The 12,119-nt window shown below is 35.0% G+C and overlaps 1 protein-coding gene across 3 annotated transcripts in view; it reads right to left on the reverse strand.

Moving 5' to 3' along the window:
- The window catches only part of PCSK5 (proprotein convertase subtilisin/kexin type 5), a 201,788-nt gene that overhangs the window by 128,027 nt on the left and 61,642 nt on the right, over positions 1–12,119 (reverse strand). For all 3 annotated transcript variants that reach the window (XM_072404133.1, XM_072404135.1, XM_072404134.1), the window contains exons 6-7: positions 2,138–2,226; positions 51–223 (exon numbers count right to left, since the gene is read on the reverse strand). In XM_072404133.1, coding sequence (XP_072260234.1) covers positions 51–223; positions 2,138–2,226 — 262 coding nt within the window. The remainder of the gene's footprint in view (positions 1–50; positions 224–2,137; positions 2,227–12,119) is intronic.

Raw genomic sequence — 12,119 nt, forward strand, 5'->3', positions numbered from 1 at the left:
CCACTAACCACTAAAAACAGTCTTGGAATACTACTTGAATGCACACTTACTGTTCTGATGCCATTCTCAAAAGCATCTCGGGCAAGAGCAGCTGGTCCATCCACTGTCTTTCCATCATCATCTGGACCCCAACTTGCACTGTAGATATGCACATGTTGTGGGTTCAGACTGAGAGATTTAGCTTCAACCATGTCTGTTACATCACCATCCAACATGCGTACACCTATAAGAACACAAAATAAAAATAAATAAATATTGAAAGTATATGAAATAGATAAAACACAAAAATAAATGATCACTCTATAATACACTGGCTATTAACCATTACTTCACTACTAAAGTGATCATTTCTTACACTTAGCTAGTTGTTCCTATATCTGCAATAAACAATTATATATTTATATAACCAACTCTAAAATCACTAAAGCTCAATTCATTAAAGAACAACTCCAATAAGCAATGTTATCCATGTATATGTGCATATTTAAATTGTGTTCTCTATGCATGGTATTCATGAGTAGATCTAAAAAAAAAACACAAATTCTATAAACCAATTGGGAGCTTCTTAGCCCAGCTATAACATACACAGTGCACACAGACAATAAATAAAGTGTGATAAAAGGGGGTTTCTTTTTTTCTTGATATCCACACTTCTGTTCATATTATTGTTCTACAAGCACACATGTACACTGATTCATGTAACGAGACATGGATGTACTGAAGAAGTAGCAAATGTTAAATGAGCTTAGTAAATTAAGTGCAACTGGGTTCAAACTAAATGCTAACACATTAAAAATCAAAATATTGTTAAAAAAATGATTTTTTTTCCTAATAGTGTGAAATAGTGTGAATAAAGCAAATACAAATTAATTTGCAGTTTCGTTGTTAAGTGAATGATTCCTACTATTACTAGATCCTTTTAACTTAGAACAAAAAAAAAGTTAATTTGGCCTGATTTACTAAAGCTCTCCAAGGTTGAAAAAGATTTACTTTCATCAGTGAAGCTGGGTGATCTAGCAAACCTGGAATGGATCTGGTCCAAGATTGAAAACATTTTCTAACAAACAGTACATTACTTTTAGGAAATCCATTCCAGGTTTGCTGGACCACCCAGCTTCACCAATCAAAGTGTATCCTCTTCAGCCTTGGAGAGCTTTAACCTCCCTAGAGGTTGATTTCTTTCGGATTTTATATGTCTAAAAGCGGTACATTGTTTTTCATAAAAATTTATTTTACAGTATAACATATTAGTATGAGTATAATAAAGTTTAAAACACAAAATCATGTAAAAACAATAAATTGAATAAATTAAAAAATCTATATTTAAAAAAATATATATATATATATTTTTTAAATTTAAAAAAAAATACATATTATACTTATACTATTATATATACTGTAAAATAAATGTTCTTGAAAACAATGTACTGCTTTTACACATATAAATCCAATGTATTGCATTCAATACAGTTATTTTGTATTGAATGCAATACAAATACATTTTGAATTTCCCGCCCCTCCCAGCTGGAAATGTACAAACGCACCGACGTCACTGGGAACTCCCCGGTGACTCATCGGGTGCAGAAGCCGGACGGAGGAAGAAGGAAAGGGAGGACAGAGATTGCGGCGATGGACGAGGCGGGACACTGGCGGATCAGGTAAGGCTCTATTTACTAACCTTCCCATAAGTTTAGCTACCCCTAGAGTGACCCGGGGTTACCGCTTTTAGCAACTTTTTCCTACCCCAAGTTACACTGGGGGTTACCGCTAGGAAGATTAATAAATCAGGCCCATTATGCTGAAAAGATTACAGGCCATGGAGAACAAGCATTTAAAATCAATGGGGATGAAATAAATAAAGCAGTGTGTGTATGTATGTATGTATATATATATATATATATATATATATATATATTATTTTTTTTACTTTACTAATCATGTATACAAAACATTCCTACTGTTTATATTACAATTTGAGCATTTTTATGCATATTTTATGTTTTTGTACATTTAGTGCTTTTTAGTAACTACCAACATTTTAGGGAAATACCAAACATTGTAATAAACACGGCCATGTGATAACTACAAGCTTTAATGAATTCTTGCTTTTTAAGTAAATAGTGACTAACATACGTACCACCAATTTTAGCATTAAATGCAATTCCTACTGTACAATGAGAATTGTTTGCTGTAGCTGCTACTTCTCCCGCACAGCGGGTTCCATGTCTGCAAAAGTAAAAAGAAAATGCATCTATTTATTTACAAACAAGGCAACCATATTACACGATAATGAAATATACGAAAAGCTTACATAAAATTCTATTTCCTGATGTATCATTTTAGTAAAACATTAAATCAGTTGTAATACCTCTTAGAAATCTTAAACATTACCAACAAAATTCAGTGGCAGTGGCAAAACCATCAAGACATTTTTATGTCATCCTACATTCACATATGTAGGTATATATATACTACAGCTAAAAAACGAAAAAAACATAAGATATCACTATAAAATAAATGGCTTGTTTTATGAGTGTTCATGAGCCATGAGTGATGTCTGAAGATTGAGCAGCACATCAAACATTGATGCGACATAAACAGCTTATTTGGGGACAGCTTGGCTTAAATCCCTATTCAGAAAGCTAATGAGCACAAAAAAATGAAGTCTGAGTCTAAAGAATGCTCATATATAAAGAATAGAACAGATGTTTGTTAATAATTAGCTATATATATATATATATACATATATACACAAATTAACCAGAAGGAAAATCCAAACCATTATTTAAATTGATCATTGATCTTATAATTTAGCACTTCTAGATTATAAACCAGGGGTTCAATCAAACCTTTTGGGTCCCGTTTTAATCTCTGCAGTTCAGTAATTATTGTACTTTAGTGTACATTATATTACCCAATCTAGACAAAAAAAATCAGTGAACTGCTCTTGATCTCCAGGAAAAATTCCAACAGTGGTAAACCTTGTTAACATTCCCTGAATGGATGCAAGCTATGTTTTTTAAAGTTCTACTTAGGAGTTTTTGTTCCCAGCTTTGTAATTTTATTGTGTTGAAAAATACTACATAAAACTTAATGCTGTCCTATTTATTTCCAGCACACACTACTAACTGAAAATAACCTGTTCATGCATTGCGAGTGCATGGAGCAACCCCTCCCAGTGGAAGATGTGTGAACAGGTCCTGAAACACACTTTTGCATTGGAGTGGGTTCATATAACATAATGTGAGCCTTGCTATAATTTCCTTGCTTTAATTTCCTATTTCCATTCTACATTCAAAACCAGAATTAGATGCACTGTAAGTATGAAAAGGAAAAGAGAAACTAAAAAAAAGGAAAGGAAACTACAAAGGCATGTGCTTTGTTTGGATGTAGTATACAATAAAAAGGAAAAATAGAGAAAGCTTGGGTTTTTATAGGCAAGATAAAAATTGTATTGAGCATCAGGCAAATTATACAATCAATCATCGGTACAATTCACATTCATATATATACAAAGAAAATAGTTTAGAAACCCTATTAGATTTGTCATGGGGTTGATACCTGTCAACTATACAAAAAATAGCTAACTGTGATTATATAGCAGAAAAAACGGCTCAATCTGACGCGTTTCGCTGATAGGTTTCATCAGTGTATGATAAGTTTGATCAAATTGTTCTATTGGAAGTGGGTGCAAGGAGGATATAGTTCAGAGATTGGAATAGTTCAGAGATTTAGAGATTGATGTGAGCCACAGTGTACAGGTTGACAGGTAGACACATCCAACCTGTCAACCTGTACTGATGATTGATTGTATGATTTGCCTGATGCTCAATATAACCTAAAATCTTGCCTAAAAAACCCCAAGCCTTCTCCATTTTTCATTTTTTTTGTATCCATATATTTTTGGTGTTGGCAATATTGACCTACATATAGAAGGAGGGGTGACATTTACTCCTTTTACCCGTTACTGGATGAAGTATAATTTTGTTATACATGGACTAACATCTGATCACTTTTGGTAGGGTTACATACATAAAACTGCTTTCACCAGTTGAGGAATATTCTGCATTCAATCTCTAAGTCCAACATTCAATATAGGTACTAAAGGATGTAGAATGTACTTTTCTTAACAAAGATCTCCAATATCCAGAAGATTCAGACAATAATGTCTTAATAATTTGTTATGCCTTGTAAACAAATATTAAAATGGACCAAATCCAAAAAGCAATGAACCAAACACATTTTCCAAACTCCACATATAGATGGCTTTTGTGTGAAAATTTGAAAGTCATACATAAGTGTATTTAGACCTGTAAGAAGCTTCTGTAAATTAACATGATTATGAAAAACATACTCAGACATTACTGCTTTAGTGATCATAGAATGCAGTTGATTCAGTGCAGTTGCATAGACGCAGTTAAATTACAGGCAAGGGAAACCTCTGTGAATTTTAAATTAAGTACATAGCTAGAATTTTCTAGATTTGTAACAATATTTCTTTTATTCACAACTGTGTAGATGCATCATAAACAGGTATTATTAATAGGACACTCAGTGCATTGCATCTTATATCCCTTTCCTACAACTTGGTAAGTCACTGACCTGGAACAAGCATTTTCATATCACGCCTCACAAGGGCTGACAGTCAGGGGATATACTCAGAAGTCAGAAATGCCAAGTCCTATATTTCTATCCTGATCGATTTCCTTTAAGTCTATTATTCTACAAACCTGTTTGATGAACCTGATTTAGTGAAACTGGTGAAATCAGATTCCATTTCTCATTTTTCCTTAGGCAGTTTAGAAAATAGAAGCTTAAATTTGTTTAGCTGCTATGAGCAAGAAGTCCACTTTTCTTTCTGCCAGTTTTCATACATCAGCCAAGATTTGTAGATATGTGTAGATGACAACTACTCTCTTAAGGCTTTTTAGATAAGCAATCATGTCACAATGTTCTTCCATTTACTGGATACTTCCTTATGGCATTAAAGTACTGTGAAGTTTGAACAAAATATTGATAGCCACATTAGGATTTACTAAACAGTCATATTGCATATTTCATTACCAGAAGCTTTGAGAAAATTTTTCATGAAGAAAAATCCATTTGTCAGAAGTGCCAGAAGTAAACCAAACCTATCCAGCTTTAGTGTAAGTTACATCAAGCAACAAACATTCTTTGGGTACTCCAATCAGCAATCCTGTAAAGCAATCAACTGCAATCCATCAAAAATTGCATTGACATTGTGCACTTTTGCACTAAACTAATGGTATCCGCTCTGGATTATTGCCATAAGTACCAAGTACCATGTCATTTACTAGGCTGTGCATATAAGCTTTTAATTTGTTTTTAGTTTAGAGTAGAGTGGTGAACAATTAGAACTTATACCTGAGACCTGGGTACATTTTTGGGTGACAACAGAATCAGAATCCAACCAATAAAGATATTTCCAGAAAACAAGCACCTAGTAGCAACTGATGAAGGTGGAATTTCATCCAGCTTTGAGGAAAGCCCTATCATGTTCTATCATTTTTGCAGGACAATAAGCTAAGGGGAAAACCTCCCAAAAAGCCTTTTTTTTGCCACATTATTCAAAACAAACACACAAAAAATTGTCTGCACTCCTACTTTAAAATTTTCAGTCTAAGCTTGTAACTGTAGGATGATTTTCTGCATTAATGTTTACAAAGGTTTCGGACTTCCTTTTATGTATATATATGTACGTATATTTTAAGCAAACACTTCTGCCATTCATGAAAAGTGGTATATCAGAGGATTTTTCTCTTCTACTTGACAATGTACATGTACAGAGGGATGTTATAAATAAAGAAAAAGCGGCTGGAAGGTGGTCGAACCTCGAGAGGAAACATGTTTAAACAAAATAAAGAGCCTTTGCCTGAGAAACTCTAAATCGAAGAGCGTGTGCTTCATTTCACTGAAGTCCTTTTATTGTTTATAATGGAGAGGAACAAGTTCCCAGGCTTTTTAAATTACAGTCTAAAGAGACACAGGGCTAAAAGGTTGTGCATTTGTTCTTTGTGTTACTGTCAGGATGATAAAGTAGGCTGAAAGACTACAAGAAACCTTGGTTACGCAAAAGTTTGCATTATTAAGAAAAGCTTCATGGGCATGCTCGTACCTGGGGGAAAAAACTATCTTGGAAAAAACGAGGCAAGTCATAAGAAGTCCACTGAACCACATCCACCCAACCCTTGCGGTACCAATCAACATAACCTACATCGTAACTTACTCATGTTACTGAAACACAAGGTTTAAAAACAGAAATAGATGTGGACTCATGTATTCCTGCTGAAGACAGTATTTTTAGGGCAGTGCAGTAAAGCTTATGGTGCAGGTTTAATTGGAGCTTGTATACTAGATAGCGGGTGTTACCCTCTCATTTTGTTGAATTACCACTGACACAGGTATGAAAGTGGGGCAAAAGAGAAAAAAATTGCTGTTTTCATTGGAAAAAGAATATAGAGTAAATATTCCAATAAGGACAGTTGCTCTGACGACAACTGTCTAAAACGGGATTTCCCTCATCGAGGAAAGGTATTTTCTCACTTCCTGGTTTTTCTATAGGACAAGAAGTTACAAATAGTAGGAAGTAGGAATCATACTTAAGGCAGTCAGGCAGAATTCTGTGATTGGTAGGAAATACTATGAATTTGACTTTTTAGCATTACTACTAAAACTACTTCCTAAATCTTACTACTGAACTAAATCATATATATATATATATATATATATATTTAATTATTTAAATATATAAATATTTCCCACAGGGGAATCTTGTAATGAGTTTTGTTGAGAAAGTCTTAACCTCCCTGGCAGTCTAATTATGTCAGTATTTTTATGTCAAAAGTGGTACATTGTTTTGCATGGAAACGCACCCCCTAACACCCTAAATGCAGCGCCACATCAATGATTTAAATCAGTGACAGCATCTATCAATTGAGGCACTGATGCTGTTGTAGATTTGATGGTGTGCTTAGTATAACTGTCCTGTCTTGTGACCCGGTTTTGGCCAAACTTATGTTGTCATACAGATGGTCTCATATTTTAGAATACTTTGGCGTAAATATAGAAGTTTGTGACTGACTCAACCATAGCATTCCTTGGTATCTCTACCTTGCAGTGATATTGTGCTTACAGCAGCATGGTAAGCAGTGGAGGAACAAAACATGGCACTGTGCATATTTGTTTTGGTTTTGTTTATCTATTGTTTCAGAACTCTTGTGGTTTTTTCAGATGCATGATTGCGAACCTAAGTCATGCTGCTGTTTTTTTGTTTTTTTTTTAATGAAGAGGCTTTTTACTGGCAACCCCTCTAAATGAGCAATATTCTAAATATACTGTCATGAACTTTGACATTTAACATGCTACCATAGGCCTTTACAGTCTCAGATGTAGCAGTTGGGTTTTTTTGCAATTTTGTAAATAAAGTCGAGAAATGGGAAAAACAGTAAGAAATAGAAAATCACTGTTAGATTTCACATTTCTCACTTATATAATAGAAAAATGCATATAATATATACCAGGGTCTGATTCTTTAAGGAAGTATGTGCAGCCTATCATCTACAATAACTCAAATAATGAAGCTATTTGGATTATGATCTGGTTATTTATACCCCTGATACAACATGGATGACTCTCTGTAAAAATGTATACACTTGAAACATGTTCATATGCTTAAAACATATTTATGTGTGCATAAATATATACCAAAGCCCAATAAGTCACATGCAGTGCACTATTTTTCAGCATGAATTATCTGATCTGAAAAAGACATATGTAATTTCCACTAAAGAGAAAAATAAGCATTGTACTTCATCAATCTCCAGCCAGGTCTACTCGACACAGCTGCAAGTGCTTTAACTGATTTAGAAATCACAGTTGATATTGATTACTGCTGTTGCAGAGGCATTTTATCTAAAGACAAGGAATGCATTTTTCCAGCACTGCAAAAAAATTTGCTTACTAGTAAACCAACTTTTATATAAAAAAAAAAAGTGATCAGTCTACAACATTATGGCTCAGTGTATTTAGTCTGCTGTCCGTCCAAGATAATCAACATTTATTAGCTTTGCTCCACAGCTTGTAATACATTTGCAGGAACTGAGGGTGAGATAATTATATGAACTACGAGTTCCCGTACACAAGATAGCCAAAAGGGAGGTTGACAGTGGGTTCCTAATACATGCCAAGCATTCTGTAATGCTTAGGGCAGAAAATGGGTGTTGAGCCAAAATGACTAAGTTTGTGAGTGCTGACACTGTACTTCTCAGACATTTTGTATTTTTTACCTGTATGGGACAGCACCAAACACTAAAACCAATGCAAGAATTTTTACACAGAATCTAAATGCACCTCTGAATTGAGAGCACATCTTACAAACAAAAAGATATTTCCCTGCACATGGAGCACATATAAGAGGTAACCAATCACCAAAAGTTGCGTACAAGGCCTAACTCTTGATGATCGGTTTTATTTTTTAAAACATCTGCTCTGGAAGAGTCATTTCAACATTTTGGCTAGTTGTACAACTGAAAAAATAATTTTACACATTTTCCAGCAAAGTTGGAGATTCTGTGACCCATGCAACACATTTTCATTGTTAAGCCGCATACACACGTGCAATAATAGTCGTTGGAAAGGATCTTTCACGACTGAGGACTGCACATTGCATGAATGAGTGCTGTACATACAGCACCGTTCTGCTCTATGCAGAGGGGAAAACGACGGAGCGGCACCCCGCTGTGCGCTCTACCCTTCTCTTGCATTAGGATCGTTAGTCTTCCATCGTACGTGGATCCGTCAGGAAGGTCGTTCAGACGATGGATGACAGGCGCTGTACACACACCAGATTCTCGGCCCTGAGACGATTATCGGGTGAGAACCATTGGGCATGTGTACATAGCTTTTTTCTTGCTATTGTTTATCTCAATTTCCCTGTAAACAATCATAAATTCTGCATATAGAGTAATTGGTAACAGTGAACTTCCCTTATTTGCTCTCCTTTGCTTAAATAAATATACCAATACAAATGTTTTATTGCTATATGTTAAAATATGTACGAAAAAATACCTATTTGTCCTGTCAGAAGTCCAAAAATGTGTACTCCAGCCTGTGCACTTTGCAATCTCCCCACTAAGTATTATCAGTGCTGCCTGTAACATTTTTAATTCTTACACTCCGTACTGTATCTATAGAGGAGCTACATCTTAGAACAAGTGTGTTAGGAATATTCTCACCACTCTTCTTCATATGGGTAAAATGTTCTGTAGTTCACAAAGGGGAACTGAGCAGAGCTGATAACACCATTTGAAAAAAAGGACTACAACTCACTCAAATTTTTTCAATAGCTTTGGGAACACTATTAACCTAGAGTTCATACTACACTGGCTGTAAGCTTGTTCCAGGTCAGTGAATCAAAAACCATTCAGCCAGAGCCAGAGACAGCTAACTTTTTGAGAATAATTTCAGCAATGGCATTCAGAATATTTCCCACCATGCAGTTAACCTACTTTTGCAAATATCAGTATTTAAAATTCAGGAACAAAGCATTTTTTTTAAATCATATTGTCTATCTAATGATTCAAATTGTTGCAGAGAACATGCTGACTCATCACCTCAGAAAACATGCCAAAATAGAGTTGGATAATGTTTCCTTTCACAACTATATGTGCAATATTCTATAACCAAAAAACACTGCAAACTGTTACACCACAAACAGATAATTCCTAAGAAATGTGAGATGGGATGATTTGTATTTGAAACAGGATCAAAAAGCCACATAAAGAACATAAGCAGACTCAGCTGGGGTCAGATCCAGCAATCTCTGTCGTCCATATGTGATGTGAAATATTAGAATTAATTAGATCCAGAGATTTCAAGAGTGCATTTGCAGACCCTGCCAAAACAACCTATAAGGGATTACCAGCAGTGGTCAGCATTACATAGAGCATAGTGCTAAGGCTAAAATGCTTTACATAGCAGAGATGACTTCATCCACAGCTGACTGCTGTCTTCACTTCAGCAGAGTAACATTCCAGTATTTGCCTGTACCATTGACAAGCCCTGTGTTTCTGCTGCCAAGTTGTAGGAAACTAGAGTAACCTTTTGGCTGAATAGCAGAATACCATAGTAGTTAGGGGAATCATGTCACACCCAGGATTAGCGTATATGTCCCAGAGTGATTTCCTGTTTTTGGCTATTATTTTTTTGTATTGTATGCCTTCTTCACAACCTAAACAGCTTAATGGCATAGCAGTGTGTATTACAGCTGTTTGTATATATGTTCCTTTGTCCTAACTCACCCCTCATTTTGGAATGTTAAAGGCAAAGCTAAAGATTCCACTTCTGAACCCATGCTGTGACCTTTCTTAAGGTCGGTCTTAGTATGTCAGCAAAAGGGCAGAAATTGTATAAAATTTAATTTGCTAAATTAAATCAGATTTTTTTTTTTCTTTTGCCCGGTAAAAATATTAAACATTTTTACATTATTTGCATTGCACCTATTTTTGAATATGTGTTAATAGTGACCCAGACAGCAACAAAAAAACGAACAGAGTCGCTAATAAAGTTTTTGCAAAGGTTGAACCTTTAAAGCAAAATGGATTGCTTGGTAATAATCCAAAACCTTCCAGGAAACACTGTATTTGCCTAATTAAAACTGTAAATAAAGTGTGTAATTAAAAAAAAAAGCCACAAGTGTCAATTGACTGCATTTAAACCATGCCTGACTGAAATCCTAACTTGTCTCCAAACCTTGCTATTCATATTTTCCCAGTTAATAATAAAGTATTTAACCTAACCCCACACTTCTTGTTTCTGCCAATGACTTTCACAAAGCAGTACTATAATACTGCTAACATGAAAAAGTCTTTAAAGTTAGACTGTGACCTATGTGCTACCCCACTTTTTTACTGAATACTAAGGCTTAGTCTACACAGACTGTTTCCCCAGCGTTTAACCTGAGGCTTTTAAAGCCCTTGTTTGAAATCCCCATGCATTACAATGGGTTAATCTACACCAGGACGTTTCCCTGAGGCACGTTTATGACATTTATCTTAAACGTGGCTTGCAATGTTTAAAAAATAAAAACGGTGGGTTAATGCTGGAAAACGCAGGTAAACGTTTCCATTGATTTCAATGGGACGCTTTCCCGTGGTTTCGCTGTAAAAAGGCGATAAACACACAGGAAACCGCAAAAAAAAAAAATGGAAAACTGCGGCATAGGCGTTTTCCGGCATTTTAAAGGCAAGCTTTAAAAAGCTAATAAAAGTGCATAAAATGCATATAAACGCAATAGGAACGTTTACATGCGTTTTTAAAAAACTTCCATGTAGACCCAGCGTAAGCAAATAATCAGCACTAGACTCAAAACTGAAGTAAAGGTTTAATATTATTCTTCTGGAGTTTTATGTTATTTTAATGATTGGCCTGTGGTCTCCTATACAACAGAAATTTACGACTATCTGAAAATATGAATAACCCTGCTCTAAAATGAAACAACTGGACTTTGCACTGGATCAATTCAGCTTAATTCAAGTCATCATTTACAGTTTTTCTTTCATTACAGACTGGGAAACTCTTTAGGATTTATTAAGATCACATTTTCCAGAAACCACTGACTTACTATTTAAAAAGGAACGAGAATAAATTTTTCAGAGTGCACATCACATATATACACTGGAGGCCTGTGATCAAAACAAGACAGATTGTTTTGATTTTACTGATAATAACATAGGAAGACAACATGAATCATTATGAGAAACACTACATTTGACACTTCAAAGCTACTAAATTAACACTGTCTCAGAGGTACTGCCATAAATACAATTAAAGAAAAGTGAATATTGCTTGACGTTCAACTAAGAAATAAACAAAATAAGTTTGATTGATACACTTTACATGCTTATATTCCCAACCCCTGTGTGGGTTTATGATTGTCCGTCCTGTCTAAAGCATAGGAAGAAGCCCTATGCACCCATGCGGTGATTTGATTAAAGTAGGTAGGTTTCTCATCCAGACTTGTAAGCAGGTACAAGACGGTGGTAAGACTGTTGCAAGACACATAGGAAGAATTTTTTACACTAACAAAAAAAGTTATTTTT

Source organism: Pyxicephalus adspersus, chromosome 3 (assembly GCF_032062135.1).
Source record: "Pyxicephalus adspersus chromosome 3, UCB_Pads_2.0, whole genome shotgun sequence".
Classification (NCBI taxonomy): Eukaryota; Metazoa; Chordata; class Amphibia; order Anura; family Pyxicephalidae; genus Pyxicephalus; species Pyxicephalus adspersus.